The sequence below is a fragment of the Lepidothrix coronata genome, unplaced genomic scaffold (genome assembly GCF_001604755.1).
Source record: "Lepidothrix coronata isolate B3197 unplaced genomic scaffold, Lepidothrix_coronata-1.0 Scaffold28, whole genome shotgun sequence".
Classification (NCBI taxonomy): Eukaryota; Metazoa; Chordata; class Aves; order Passeriformes; family Pipridae; genus Lepidothrix; species Lepidothrix coronata.
This window is the reverse complement of record NW_016690208.1, coordinates 6,977,635-6,993,103: the sequence shown is the minus strand read 5'-3', so window position 1 is coordinate 6,993,103 and position 15,469 is coordinate 6,977,635. Positions and strand designations below refer to the sequence as shown.

Sequence of the window (15,469 nt, the reverse complement as noted above, 5' to 3'; positions counted from 1 at the left end):
AACGCGTGACTCTATTTGGCTCTTTCCTTACACCATCTGATTTGTTTATTTTAATGGATATGCAGCCCAATGTGTGCAATACAGCACAGACACTGGCAGGCCCAGCCTGTTCCCAGCCCGCAGCTCTGACCGTGCACAGCAGCCACCCCCACACAGCCCCTGCACGCCCAGGGACACGCCAGGAGCAGGGACACAGCCCCGGGATGACAGAGCTAAAGGGATGGACAGGGGGCCTGAGGAGCCCATGGAAAACCAGCTTTGCTGGAGCATCCAATTCCTATGTTGACTTGCTCACTGTGAGAGGACACCACTAGTTTTAGAAGCTTAATATGTGTTAAGAGCTCATTAATATCATCAGAGTAAATGGGCCTATTAAAACATCTTTAAGCAATATCTGAACATACATCTCCCTAAACTATATTTAATGACTGTACTTAAGATACATTATATGCAAGTCTTAATGAGACATTAGATATCATTTTGAAGATTAAAATTAGAGAATCCATATAAAGTCTGTCCACTTAATGTAGCCTTAAGCTGCACTGATGAAAAGCATTACCACCAAATTATTACTTCATTAGAACAAATATTTTCTAATCATTTCTGATTTATGCCATTAGTTGTCTCCACATATATTATTCGTATCTATATGAATATTTGAGTATACACTAAACAATTTTCCAGTTCCACAGGAGATGGGAGAAATTCTGAGCTTTCTAATGGTTGAGTTAATTACTTGTCTTTTTTTCTATTGAGTTAAAAATACGCACTCTTCCTAAAAGTCCATTTACTGTGTCCCCACTTTTCTAATTTAATTGGGGATTTTAATTCCATTAACCACAAGGTCGTTTTTTAAACATTTGCTGTTCTGCTTTTCAGAGATCAGTAGGATGCTTTGGGCTCGGCCCCGACTGGTCCTTTGGCCCCTCCCTGGATGTTGAGGGGTGGTGGCAGTGCAGCCTCCAGGATGGAGCCCAGCCCAGGCAGAACCTCTGCCCACGGCCCACGAGGGGCAGGACATGCCAGAGTTAACCAGGGCCTGACTCCTGGATAAACCTGTGGCTCCAGGGGCAGCCCCTGCCCACAGAGTGCCCATGCCAGGACAGCAAGGCCATGGGACACCTCCTCCAACAACTGAGTCACTGCCAAAACGAACTGCAATAAACTTATTAGCAAGAGGGCTTTATGTGGGGTTTATTTTATAGAAACAGCTTTTCATTAGATAAATGAAGCCCAACAACCTTTATAAATGTTTTCAATTATGAAATGATGCCATTGAGATATCTGGATGATGATAATCAGGGAAAACACCAGTGACATCTCCTGCTCAGAGCCGGCGTGTGCTGCCTGGATGGCTGCTCCTCCCAGCACCATCTCGCCCAGCCACACCAGGCATTTAAAAACTCCTGCTTTAGCAGATGGAATCTGTAGCAACAAGACTATTTTCATTTGTTCTGCCCAAGTCTTCTATCCAAAAGAGTGAACAACTCATTGTAACAATCTTGCATTTTTAACTGTGCAAATTAAGCATTCTTCATAAATAACAGCCTGGTTTGCTGCACTGCAACTCCTTTTTATTAGCAGCACAGAAATGCACAATGAGCAACGTGTTCTATTATTCTTTGTCAAATCACAGAATGCTACATTAGAATAACTGTGCTGGTCAATGTAATATAGTAGATTAAATTCAACTTCTGTGCAAAACCCACTGTAAAACAGCATGATAAGAAGGCTATAAAAAATTTAATTTTACTCCAAACTCCATCAGAAAAAAAAAATGGTGTGAAAAGTAATTTTGCATAATCAGTATACGCCATCTGGAACAATTAACCGATTTCTATAGAACTATGAGGATCAGTCATATCTGCTTATTAAAGATCAGAAATTATACAAGTAATAAATCCTTGAAAAACTAAGCGTACTCCCGCCTGTCAATGCTATTTTAACTTCAAATACTGAAGAACGCCTGATAAGGCTGAAAAGAAGAGATTAATATATGCAAATTACATCCAGCATTTAAAATCCCCAACAACTGTCTCTGGTTTTCTGTCCCTTATTGCTGCCTTTATGTTTTATTCATACACCAACTCACCTGTCACTTCATAAGCTATAATATTATGAGGGTATTATTAAACAGCATAAAGCCGTGCTTTAATTGGAAAGCTTCATTGCATTTTCCAATTATTTGGAGTAAATTAAAAGCAGATGCACATAGTTTAATAAGGAGTCTAATATCAGTTCCGGGAAATCAAAATTCATTGTCATTACTATGCCGTGATAGTTTTGCAAACTGTACTCAATTTCGGAGGTTTTGAAAAGAAAATCTGTCTCTGCAATCTGTTAATTGTCATTCGGTTAATAACTGTTTAAATATCCAAACCTCCGAGCGTCTTCCTATTTAAAAAAAATTAAACTCTGGCACTCGGCAAAGCAAAACAAACACAGCCCAGCCCGCCCAAGGTTGTGCTCCACCGGAACGGAGTCCTGCCCCTCATCCTGGGATCAGCTCAGCTGGATAGAGCATGGTGCTAATAACACCAAGGTTGTGGGGTTGATCCCCACATGGCCTTAGGAGTTGGACTTGTTGACTCTTGTGGTCCCTTCCAACTAAGAATATTCTGTGATTCTGTGATCCTCCTCCGGCAGCCACCAGCCTTGGCCCACGGGGTACGTGGAGCGAGGGCACCCCTGTCTGGGGGGCTCCGTGGCAGTGGTGGAGTCACCTTGCCATCACCCTCTCTCCATCACACCCCACTCCAGCTGCTACACACTTTGGGATGTGTCCTGCATCCGCCACAGCCCCGCCACTGGGCGGGTTACAGCTGGATGATCCTGTCAGCAGAGACTGAGCAGCCTCCTTGGAAGGTGATGTGTGAGCTGAGGAACAGGGGTGATGCCTGCATGCCACTCCCCATGCCAGCAGGGCAGTGCCCCGCCAGGGCCTTCACCTCCCATGCAGGCACACGACACCAAGGTGAGGAAGACAATGAATAGCACTTTGGGCAACAGCACGTTCATCAAAAAAACACGTCTCAAAAAAGACTCCAGTGGAGAATTCACGGCTCCATCATCCCCATTTGGGGCTGCTGGCCCAGCACAGCCCAGATAACGTGGGGGGTGTGCTGCCACAGGACACCAAGGGTCTGTACACCATGGATGGGCTAATTTAATAACAAATGTATTTTCTGAATCTCATTAAATATAGTATTAAGTAACACACTTCCCTTTCTGAAATACGCAGCTGCAGCATTTTACACGAGAATCCCTGAACTGCTGGATATTAATAGGACCTTTCATATTTGGAAGATTATCCAGGTCTCTTAGTCCAAAGACTGAAAATTGCAATAAGGTAAAGAACAGGCTGACTTTAATCTCAGCCTCAGTAAAGAGGTTTCAATGCAGAATAAAGCTTGTGTCATAACTTGTCTGGTTTTTGGACCATCCTGATTAAAATTCAGTGTCACAAAATATAAATTTAGTTCCGCTTCTACTCTTAAGAAGTGCCAAGAACGTAATGAAGGGATGGGGACCAACAGTAAGATGTAGCACAAGACTTCCCCTTCTGAGAGTGGGGGTCCCAAAACCCTCGAACATCGGAGGGGATCACAGAACCACCAGGAACTGTGCCAGACAACAAAGATAAAAGCAATCCTTGTGCACTGATCCAAAAAATAGCATTTTTCTTTTTTTCAAAATTACCTGTTTTAATAAAGCAGACACACTGTGCCAAGTGAGCCATTTAATTATCTGCAAAAATGATGAAGGAAAACAATAGTTTGCAAAAATAAATGACTAACATCTGATTAAAATGTCTGTCCTACACACAGAAAAAAGACACAGTGTCTTTTAAAAGAAAACAGACATCCAAGGAAGTGGCAGGTGTGGCCAGATAACCTGGCATTTTGCAACAAGAAGGAAGTTGACATATGGGCACTGAAATGTAATGAAATCTAGAAAGCCCTTTGAAAGAAACTTTTGTCATTACAAAAAAAAAAGGAAAAAAAAAGGATAGATCCCATCAGACATTCCCAAGTCAGCCCCTGCAAACAGGAGAAGGGATCAGGAAGCAAACTGCTGCTTTAGGAGCAAAGCAAACCCCTCCCACGCCGCTGCCCGGACAGGTGACACCTGCCCCTCACTGAGAGCCACCACCTCCAGCATGGAAAAGCAACTTGCTCTCCTTTTTGGGAATCCACTGGCTTTGATATTTTTCTGATCATTAACATCAGTTTTCTACTCTCTGCTGCCTCCAGAGAGCTGGATTAGAAATCAGTGTAGAGTGAACGCCCAACCTCACTGCAGTGCCTGCAGGAGCAGCCCATCCACCTGCACATGGACCCCAGCTCGCTCGCCCCTGTGCCATGGCCAGACCCTGGCTCACCTCACCCCCGTGCCCTGGCCAGGCTGCACCAGGCTGAGCCCCTCTGCCCCCTCCCCAACAGGGCCCTGCCCCAGGGCCTCCTGTTGGGAACGTTCACCTGTGCGACCCAGCAGGTGGAACTTGGACCGGAGCATCCCCTTGCAAGTGTTTCCCCCTCCAACCCCTCAGACCGCAGTTTGCTCTGGCCTTTATAGAAAGTGTCTTAAGGAGGGAAACAAATAATAAATATCATAAATAAATATTTATATATAAAATATAATAAACACCCATTTAAGTAAATATTTACCTCCTTAAGGTAATAAATACTGGGGTGTGATTCCAAAATAAACAAGGGAGAGCTGTGGAGGAAGTGGCACCTGTAAGAGCTGCCCATGGAAACCTCCTCCTCCATGGTGTGCTGGCACACACCTCCAGCCAACACCAGGCTATGCTGGCAGACGGCCGTGCTTCCCCTCCCTGGTGCTCAGCCCAGCTTCTCACAGAAAAAAATACTCACACAAGTAACTGTGTTAGTAATGTGGTTAAAGACAATCACATAATAATACCTTTAAGGTAAGAAATATATGCAAAGACATCGCTGCATCAAATGACTGCTCCAAAACCCCATGTTCCTCAGCAAATGAACGGCTGGTGCTGCAGCCTTGATCCCAGCACAGACATTGCTTTATCAGTGGATAAAGTGTGTGATGCTTTGGGATGTGACATCTAAGCTCCAACCCAGAGGACAACTCTGCCTGTAATCAGATTTTGTAATCCAGAAAGTTTCCGTTTCAGTGGCACTTACAGAGCAGAAAACTTATGGAGGCAAGATCCTGAGAGGCACCAGCACGCTGTGCTGGAACCCAATGCTTAGTTACTTCAGAGCATTGCAGTGTTAGAGCCCATTCAATTAGTGGGGCCTGCAGGAATATTTGCATTCCTAAATCTCCAGGTTCCTGAAAGGGTTAAAGCTTATTATTAGCATATAATTTACAGGTCCCTTCTCCCAGGAAAGAAATAATGCACAGTAAATGCCACATTCATTTTAATAATACATGTGGCAGTCTGTGCCCAACATCTGCACAAAGGTAAAGCAGACAGATTTTTTTGACATGTCCCACTCTGCCATCGAAACACAGGTTTTTTGTTTCGTAAGTGACGGAAGGTTTAATCAAGAAAGCAGGCAATTCATCAATCGAAACAAGGCTGCTCACACCGCCCTGACAGCACACACATGGTTTTATACAGAAGAAACCTGGCCACCTGTCAGCAGCACCTTTTACATCAGGATATACAAATACACTGAGTGATCAATCCTCCAGCTCTTCCCATTCATTTCTTCGTTTTCTTATTATATTTTTCTTTATGCTAGATGTTGCCCTCATTCTCTGCAGGGATAGATGGGAGACAAGGCAAGCTATGGCTGTTTATACACTATCATAAAAATTTATATACCCTTAGAGTGACTTATTTCCCTTCTATTTGAGTACCATTATTATAAATAATTTTTCACTTCATTCAGGAATTTTCCCTGTATGTTATTATCTGTGCCTGCCTGCGAGAGCTGCCTCTCCCTCACTGTCCTTGTGCCTCTGATAAGCCAAAGCAATATGCAGGCAGAAGATGCTCAAGTCTGAAATGAAGGCAGTATGTAGTCACAACAACATCTTAATTAAGCTGAAGGCCATGAGAAAAGACTGTGCTGTGAAATACTGAGCCGTGTCTGCTGACAGGTCTGTCTGGAGTGAGGCATTCTTCTTCCAGCAGCTGCACATTAAACCTGTCAGCTCCTCAGCACCCCGCTCACAGCAGCACCCACAGACCTTCTGCACATTAACTTAGAACTAATTCTGCCTTTTGGTCTGGGACGTGTGGCACGAGGTGGGACCAGCAAAGGTGCTGGGCACAAGGATGACACCAGCAGTGCCAGTGCTGCACTGCCATGGCACTTGGCAGGCTCCTGCTGTGGGGTCTGGGCAGTGCTTCCCTATCTGCCCCCTGTCAGGGACTGACTTACTAGTTTACTGCACCAAGAGAAGCCTCCTTAACTTTCTGGTCACCCAATGTCTCGTTGCCAAGACTGGCAATGACAAAAGGCTAGTTAAAAACTGTAATTGTTGCTTTCAGGACCATTTTTAACTTGACTCTAGTTTTGTGCAAACAACAACTGCATTACACAGTCCAAGGGGTAATGGGCAGTTCCAGGAAGGAAATGGTCATTCTGCCAAAATGTATTTGAGATAGAGAGTAGGACTGACAGCCAAAATTCATGTCACCTTCCACAAACATGCTGAACCCCAGCTTAAAATGTTTTCATTGACTACTGAGAAAATCTTAGGTGTCTACAGAGAGTGAAGCGAGACCACGCTGCAGTTCTTCATTCCAGCCCTCCCTTCCCGAGCAGCTCCTCCTGTGCCCACCACAGACTAAGACAATGCCAAAACTGGAAGAGAAGAGACTGTTCTCAATGCCTTTTGTTTCCCTCACCAGCCCCAGAAGCCGCTCCACTATGCTGGGAGCCAAGAGAGGGAGCCCACAGGCCTGTGTGCCACACAGGCACAGAGGAATCCTGTGCCCGCTGGAGACCCCGTGTCCCCTTGCCCACCACACCGGGGTCCCCTCACCCACCACACCGGCCACTCGCCACTGCCGCCCACAAGTGTCCCACACACCCACCCCACCCTGGCAGGGATCCCACCGTGGTAAAGCACGGCCTGGCAAAGCGTGGCCTGGCAAAGCCAGCCTGCAGCACAGCTCCGGCGGGCACTCCTAAATCTCCCGTTGCCATGGCACTGCAGCGAGCACTGCAGACAGACCAGACCGGCTGCACACAACACAAACGGAACAGGAAAGTTGGGAATGGTTTCCTCAGCACCGTCTGGGGGCTAATCCACCTCAGCAAGGTTTAAGCACACAAAGGGAATTGTCACAGCACCTCATTGCAGCTGCTGACAAGGCAGCCATGGCCAGGAGCTGTGCATGAAGATCCTGCCAATGCACGGGATGTTTCATATGACAAGACTCTTTCTTTAGAAAGGGCTCACAGCTGCAATAGCCATTATAGCATATGCACAACTCATATAACAGCATTTCAGGACGAGAATGTGCAATTGGAGGAAAAATAAGAGTTATATACTTTGAAATGTGCTCATGCAAACATGGAGAACTAATGCCCTGCCCAGTTCCATAGGCCTGTTTTGTGCTTTGGCTGTAATGATCTGGAAAAGTGTTCAGGCTCTTTGCAAAGGGCTCCTCAGGCTGTGCAGCGAGCAGAGGCAGCCCTGCACACTCTGGAGCAGGGTCTCTCGCAGTTACACCCACACAGAGCTGCTGTTGGGCATTTGGTGCTTTCCCAGGAGAGAAAACACAGCTTCCCATCTCCATGCAGGATTGTCTGGTGTGAACACAGGAACACGCCTTCCCTTACATTTCCAAATCTATTAGGGCAGGAGAGTAACAAGAAAAACAAGGACTGACAAGAATTATGCAATTGTTATATTCTATCTCTTTAGGAACCCGAAGCTGCAGTTTCAGGCAGAGATTACCTTTTAAATAACCCTTTGATTATGGTACATGAATTAATGCCATGCTCCCATGTTACAAGTGTCACTCACTATTAATAGTAAAAACCTGTGAATGGCACATTTTTGTCATCTTCTCTTCCCTGATTATGCACAAGCAGTACCTACTGCACAGCCCCCTGAATCCACTGCTGTTTTTTCTGGGTTTCCAAACTGTCCTAAAATCTCCTTCAGCCAGAAGAAGGGATTGGACTTACGTTTTGATGGAGTCAGGTTTAAAGGCAATATTTTTTTCCCCTTTCAAAAACAACATAACAAAGAGAAAATTGTGGCTAAGTGTGACTCTACCATGCCTATCACAATATTTGTTCAGGTGTACTCCAGTACTCCAAAAAAAGATAACTCCAAGGAAAACTGCTGCACCCCAGCAATACCCAGCCAAAGCACAGCACATGAGCTGGCCCCTAAGAGAAGGGGGGAGTGAAACACACTCCTGGGCCACAGCTGCACCCAGCAATTTTTACTCTGCAGGACCAAAAGTCCCTTTGCTTTGGTCCATGAACAACTCCCAGACCACACAGCTCTCAGCACATCCAAGAGTGATAGAGTCCATGAGGTACAACTCTAAAGCATCTCTCAAGGGGCAGTTCTTCCTGGGCCTAGAGAACCTGGTTACGTTTCCTTTGAGCTCACTCTTCCTTCTGGAAAGCGAGCACTTGGAGCCAGGACCTCCTCCCGAAGAGCAGAGCTGCCAGGGACAGGTCACAAGCACCCCAGCTCCAAAACAACCCAATGCATGGTTGTGAGACAAAATAACAGGTACCTGCACCTGCGTGGAGGAAGGAACAGGCTTGACCCTCCCCACTCTATTTCAATAAACAACTCCCTGCAGATTAGTACTAGTTAAAACCAAAAATTAGCTAAAATTTAATTGAAGGCTTTTCCCATGTTGACATCTGGAAACTATCACTGGCTCTAGCATTTGTCTACTGGTTTGGAATGGTGAAAGCTGCAGCTAGAGAGACCAAGCATGCATGTGCAAACGTAGCTCTCACAAAGAACGCAGAACTTCTATATCCTAACATCTTAACTCCAAAAGTATGTGCCAACGTTGCTTGCCATCAGAGCTCTCATGTAGCCCCTCGGCAGGCTGCAGCATCCCTCCTCAGGGGCTGCAATCTCCCTGGGCATCAGTAACACCTCCTGCTGGCAACACCTGCCTGGGGTCTCTCTGCACCCCGGCTGCTCTCAACTATTAAATGGCACTGATCAAAAGCTGATGCTGTTCCATGGGTACCACACACCTGGTTGTTTGCACGTGCAGGTTTGCTGTACTTGGTTACACTTCTGATTCCACAAGAGCAAAGAAGCCGTGGCAGCTCACCTGAGATTGCATACAGGTTGGAGTGCTGGTGCTCCAGGTCCAGGCGGGTGCTGTGACTCTTGCCCCGAAAGCTGGCCGGGAGTGTCAGCGAGATATGCCTGAGGGAGAGAGAGGGGAATTGGGGATGATGTTACTACAGAGCAGAAAATGCTGCTGCTGTCAGCTCGCTCCAGCCTGATGACTCCAGTCAGGTTAAGCAGCAAATATTGATATTAACATTGCTTCCAAAACTGTCTACAAATTCTACACGCAACGTCAGCCTCCTCCACCCCATTGAGCATTGGGCTCAGCCAAAAACTGAGGGATGCAACAGTGACCATCTACCCGTGGTGGAGCATCCAGCCCTGGCAGGGCATCCACCCTGAGCAGGGCATTTGCCCCTGGCCAGGCACAGCAGCTCCACTCGAGCCAGCACCCAGGAACAGCCCACGTGGCTTTTCGCTTTTAATTAAAATCTGTATTTTTCTAATGCAGATCCCAGGTCTGTGTGAATTTTAATAAAATGTTATCATTAATCTTCTGGACTGTGTTGCCACACATAATGAAGAGGCTCCCTCTTCACAGAGGGGTTCAGTGCAGCACGAGGCAGTGGCAGCAGCTCCCACCTCACCCGGACACAGGCAGACCCTCAGCATCACCCTCCTGCCAGAGGGAGAACCAGGTGACCTTTGTGTCCTCCTGGAGTCCCTGTGTGTGAGACAGGGCCCTGTGTATTCTCCAGCAGAGCATCAAACCCATGTCCTCAGCCAGCAGGTTTTATCTACCACATGAATCATCTGGAAGTTATCTGTCTTTAAGAACAGGACACATTTTGGGAAGAACTATGTATTTTTAGCCCTCGATGCAGCTGATGGTGAACAGCACAGATAAAATAAGAAAAAGCAAACATCAGTCTGAGTTTGCTTGTGCTTCCCAAAGCTATTTCTAACCAAAAAAAGATGGTGTGAAAATATATTTGAATTTGGCTATCAGTTTGCTGTTTAAAACACAATCCACATGAGAGTCTCTGGAGAAGCAGGTTTGTCATGAACACACTTTAAAACAGGAGACCACTGCCTGTAGGCATGACACACTTTTCATTTGGTTTTTAATAGCAGTATCCAAAAATACTTTCCAAGGCACCGAAACAGCCAATAGAAAGACTTTGAATTTCTCTGGTCTGTAGGGGAACTGCTTTCTTCACCACAAACAGAACAGCAGGAATTGTTCTGGAAGCAAACAAAGCAGATCTACTTAAAAGGGCCATTTCTAAGGAGAGTATATTTTAGAAGTTTGTACCAGCTTGTGCTGCAGGAGAGGCAAACCCCCTGCCCTCTAGACAGCCCTCCTGCACAGCCCACTGCCACGCTAGGGAGGTGACACCCGTCCTCTCAGCCAGGGCATTGCAGGGACTGTCCCACAGCCGGCTCAAGGCTGCACTGCCTGAGCACCACAACACAGCCCTTGGCTCCAGAACGCAGCAGCAGCCTTCCAGCACAGCTCTGAGCTCTCTGCTTGCAGAAAAATCTCTGCAGCACAGCCCCAGTGGGTCCCACCGTGCCAGGCAGCTCACACACACAGAGCAGGTGGAGGGGGTGCACGTGCCACACATGCAATGCAAACGAGTCGCTGCCCACCAGGACCTGACCACACACGCCTGTGGCAGCAGCAGGAGTGCCCAGCCCTCGCTGCCCAGCTCCACAGGGAACCCCCTTTCTCTCCATTTCACAGGGACACACTGAGGAATCCCGTGGTGGCAGGGGCACGACCAAGGTGACAGGGAGCACACATGCAGACCTGCCCTCAGCGGGCAGCACTCCCACCACTGCTCCTGGGGCTTGACTGTGGCTGTAACGAGGGCTCCTTGGGAAACAATGGCCTGCATCCCTGCCCTGGGGGCCACGTGCCATTCCTGAGGTAGGACAACTGGGCATTCCATTGCTCCCACTGAGCTGCATGTGGACAGCCAGAGAGATATCTCCAAGAAGAACATTAGCTGCAAGCCTACAAGACAGGGCAGTGACTGCTGAATGGAAATCAGGTCTCCCCTTCCCCCTGTCCTTTTACAAAAGCATGACTTTGTAGGGAGAAAGGGGAAACAAAGCCTAATTTACTTTAAATTAATGCAAACTTTGGCCAGGATCAATATAACTTATACCTACAAAGTTGATTGCATAATACATTTTCCTTATGTGTTGTAAGAGCCAAATAATTTTGCACTGTAGAAGACAAAAAAAAGAGGCTGCCATTGAAAAGCAAGAAAATCCCAATTACCAAGTCCCCAAGTTCCTAAACACATATCGTGGAAGTATGTGCAGCTCTGCGGCATATGGCAAATCAATTACTAGTTCAAATTTTAAAACAAAAACATGGTAAATGTGTTGCACAAATAATCAAGAACAACGGTTTGGTTTAGATTACAGCGGCCACTAGAGTTTTGAATACAATTAATCATCATTCCAGGCAATGGGAAGCCATACTGACACTTATTCCTAATTTGAATATTTAATTAGGGTGAAGTTCTTCATCAAATTACCACAGAACTGGGAGGAAAGCCTAAAAGATTTAAACAATTACTACTTTAACCCTTCCACAACTTCTCACCTGTGAGCACAACAATCTTTTTACTGTTTTGCAAAGCTGGAACACGCTCAGGCAATGTGACAAGACAGCATGTAAAAGGCACTACAAATATCCTGGGAAAGGGGCATGGACACCCAGCATCCCAAAGGGCTTCTCTGCCAAAGCCAGGCTGGCACAGGCTTCTGACTGCCTGTGTTCCTTGGCCTTTACCAGAGCAAAGCTTTTGGGCCACATCTCTATTTTAGCAGCAAGTGTGGTTCCTCCCATGGCTTTTGTGGTTTGGGGTTTGTTGTTGTTCAAGTTTGTTATTGGTTTGGTTATTTTCAAGTGAAGAGCCTGTCCAAAACCATCCAACAGGCTCCTGTGCTGAGGGACACCGAAGCTGCCACCCACAGCTGACCTGGCACAGCCGCCCGTTCCTGCCTGGGAGGTGTCCCAGCTCTGGTCCTGCACCAGGAGCTCATGGGATGGGGCTGGACCCTGGTGCTGCTCCAGACCTGCTGCACTCCCAGCACCCCATGGGCATCCTCCCTCTGCACAGCCCTGCCTCCAATTGCTCAAACACCCCTTCATGTGCTGTATTAATCCATACAAGAAAATCTCTTTTAATGAGGAGTGATATATAGTTATGAACTCTCTAGAGCCATAATTAGAGCAAACTAATTGAAGTTGTGTTTTGACACACTTTCCAAATTCACGGGTACTGCATGACATATTCACAACACTACTGCTGCACACCGTGGTGACAGCAAAATCATTAGGCTAATAACACTTATTTGCATTCTGATCATGCCAGCAGCGGCCGTTAAATGCTGCCTCAACCAGTGCTCGTTTACTCAGAAAGTTTCCACTGGAAGATATTAACAGTAATTATTAGCACTTTAGCGAATCTCTGATGTTAAGGAACGGCAACTTGCATTAACTATCCCCATGCCAATTATCTTCCTTTTGAACTGTCACCAGAAGCAGCTTTCCTCCTCCCCAAAAGGAAGCGATGAGGTGACTTGGTGCTGCAGAAGGACTGGACGGTCCTGGTGAGGCCAAGCACAGGGCTCCAGGCTGTCCCTCCACAGCTGAAGTCAAACCCACTGCTTCAGTACTGCTTCAATGCCGAAGATATTTTTCTCCAGCATACAATAACTTCCAGACAACTTAGGATGATCCTACTGCAACAGCTCAGGACAGGGCAGGTTTGATCAATCATTCTCTTCATTTCAGTTGCTCTTTTAGTCAGTAAGTCCACAGAAGAAGTCAGCATGTGATGAGGAGATCTTTCACGTGCAGGTGAAGGGGATTTGAGGTCTGTGCACATTATGGCCGCTTTTTGAATGTTTTTGGAGAGTAACTCACATAAAAAAGGCCCAGGAATGCCTGACAGTTCCAAACTGGTTAAGAACTGTCTGCAGGAAGGTGATGAACTGCTTTTGAAGTGAGGGGGCAAGTACTCATAAAAAGGAACAGAGGATCACAAGGGGAAATGCCAGATATCAAAGGATGCTTCATAATTCATATAAAAATATCAACAATGCACAGCAAAAGCTAAATGGTAAGATGGGCTTCGGACCCAGCAGTGACAGTTGGGTGGTACAAGTGTGGCACCCAGAGCAGCAACTGAATCATCAGGCAGCAAAGTTTGTTTCTTTCACAATGACCTTCAGAACAGAAAAACCTTCAGTCTCATGGGAATACCTTCAAAAAAAAAAAAAAAGGGCCCTGTTTTCCATAATCAATGATCATGGAAGGATCATGCCTCATGAAAAACTGAGGACAGAACAATTAAATTCCAAGCTGTAGATGGCTGAAAACACACCTAAAATGAGTTAGTATCAGGCTGCAGCTCTCAAGAAACGTAATCCAACTCAAAAGCTTTACCTATGGAGACTGGAAAAGGCCCATTTCTAAGAAAGGAGCTGCTGGGATTCCACAGACTGGCATCAGAAGACTTGGCAACCACCTGCTGTACCGGGAGGCATTTCCCAGACTGCAGCTCACAGCCCAGCAGGTATCTGTAGTTCCGGCAGTGGCCAGATCCCAGCTACAGTATTTATTCACAGCCCTTAACTTTGACTGTGCTGGGATGCTGTGCTGCCAGAACACCTACCTCATACCCCAAAGAACTGCAATGAAAACCAAAACTGCGAGGCAAAAATCACCTCGGGTAATGGACTTCATTCCAGACAATCTATTCTAATCGTGTAAACCAAATACTTAAATACTTTCTAAAACCTTCCTGACCCTTTCCCTAAAACAAGCAACATATGGGCTTTGCAAGCATTTCATCTCATTCCAAGCTACTAAAATATCCTGTTTCCTAAAAGTCAATGAGAACTGGGGGTGCCAGATTCAGATTTTATAAAAGCCCAAATGCAGGAAAGAATGAAAAAGGGAGTAAGCAATTCTTTCCACGTTCAGATCTCCCTGTTTAACTTTCCCAGCTGTAGGAAGGGAGGAAGGCAGCACGTGTTCTGTGCACTGTGCCCCCTGTGTTCCCCTCCCCAGACACCCACGCCACGACGACAGGGGTGATGTTGCACTCCCCATCAAACAAGAGCAGCCACTGGTTGAACACACAAACCCCAGTGATGTTCAGGAGTGCACATGATCTCCTGCAGACCGGCAACCCAAAACGGTTGGGCCTAATGCAGAATGAAGCTCCTGCAGCTTCCTCTACACGGGGATTAATTCAGATCAGAGGACTCGAGTAACTAGGACAGAGCAGCTGCCAAACAATAGAAAAAACCCAACGAGTTTAATATACACCGCCTGGAAGTCTGAGCTGCAGCCCATTAAATCCTTATAGGCAGAGGCTGCATCAAAGAACTGAGAGCTTGCACTGCAAGCACGAAGTGCTTATGAAGTGGTTGTCTCAGCTGAGCAGCGCCGTGTCTCGGGAGGCTGCGGCGGGAAGCGCGCGGCTTCCACATCCTTCACGAGCTGCTCTCCAGAGTCAGGAGTTTTCAGATAATGAAGCAGTAGGGAAAAATTGCCAAACAGCAGAAATACTCCAACAAGATAAATTACACACGGTGCAAGCTTCCTCGGTTAGGATTTTAAATTCTGTCAAATTAATCAGCACAACAAAGCCCAGGCTCACGTGCACAACGCAAAGCCCCTCGCAGAGAACAGCCCCTCCCAGGGGCAGGGGGTGATGGGGGCTGCTGCCCAGACCTCTCAGCTCCTGGGTGCTACAGGCAGAGCCTGGCCCATGGGAACACTGACGCTTCCCCTGCAAAACCTGTTAAACAAATATTCCACATAAAGACTCATTTGGGAAGAGCACATTGTCAGCACTTTGCCAGTAATAAATAATGACAGTCCAAACACTTTACTAAAAGCAATAAACTCAAGAAGTGTTTTGGAAAATGGTGAAAGTGACTGATTTAAAGAAGGAAATATCTGAACACAACCACATGCACTTCAGGGTGAAAGTGCAGATTACAAATCAGCAGTGGCAGAGATCACAGTAAATAGCAGACAACACACAACTTTTAGGAAAAAATGCTCAATACCCCCACAGGGCTTATTTAAAAACCCAGAGTGCAGCTTCTCCAAGCGGATACCTTCCGTTTGGACTTAACAACCCTATGCTATGCCCTCAAAAAAACATGCCTCCAGGAATAATGCAGTATAGCAAGAATAGGG

The 15,469-nt window shown here is 46.5% G+C and overlaps 1 protein-coding gene across 5 annotated transcripts in view; it reads right to left on the bottom strand.

Moving 5' to 3' along the window:
• The window catches only part of MVB12B (multivesicular body subunit 12B), a 58,085-nt gene that overhangs the window by 18,892 nt on the left and 23,724 nt on the right, over window positions 1-15,469 (bottom strand). For all 5 annotated transcript variants that reach the window (XM_017810246.1, XM_017810244.1, XM_017810245.1 and 2 more), the window contains one exon: window positions 9,266-9,363. In XM_017810246.1, the coding sequence (XP_017665735.1) occupies window positions 9,266-9,363 (98 nt within the window). The remainder of the gene's footprint in view (window positions 1-9,265; window positions 9,364-15,469) is intronic.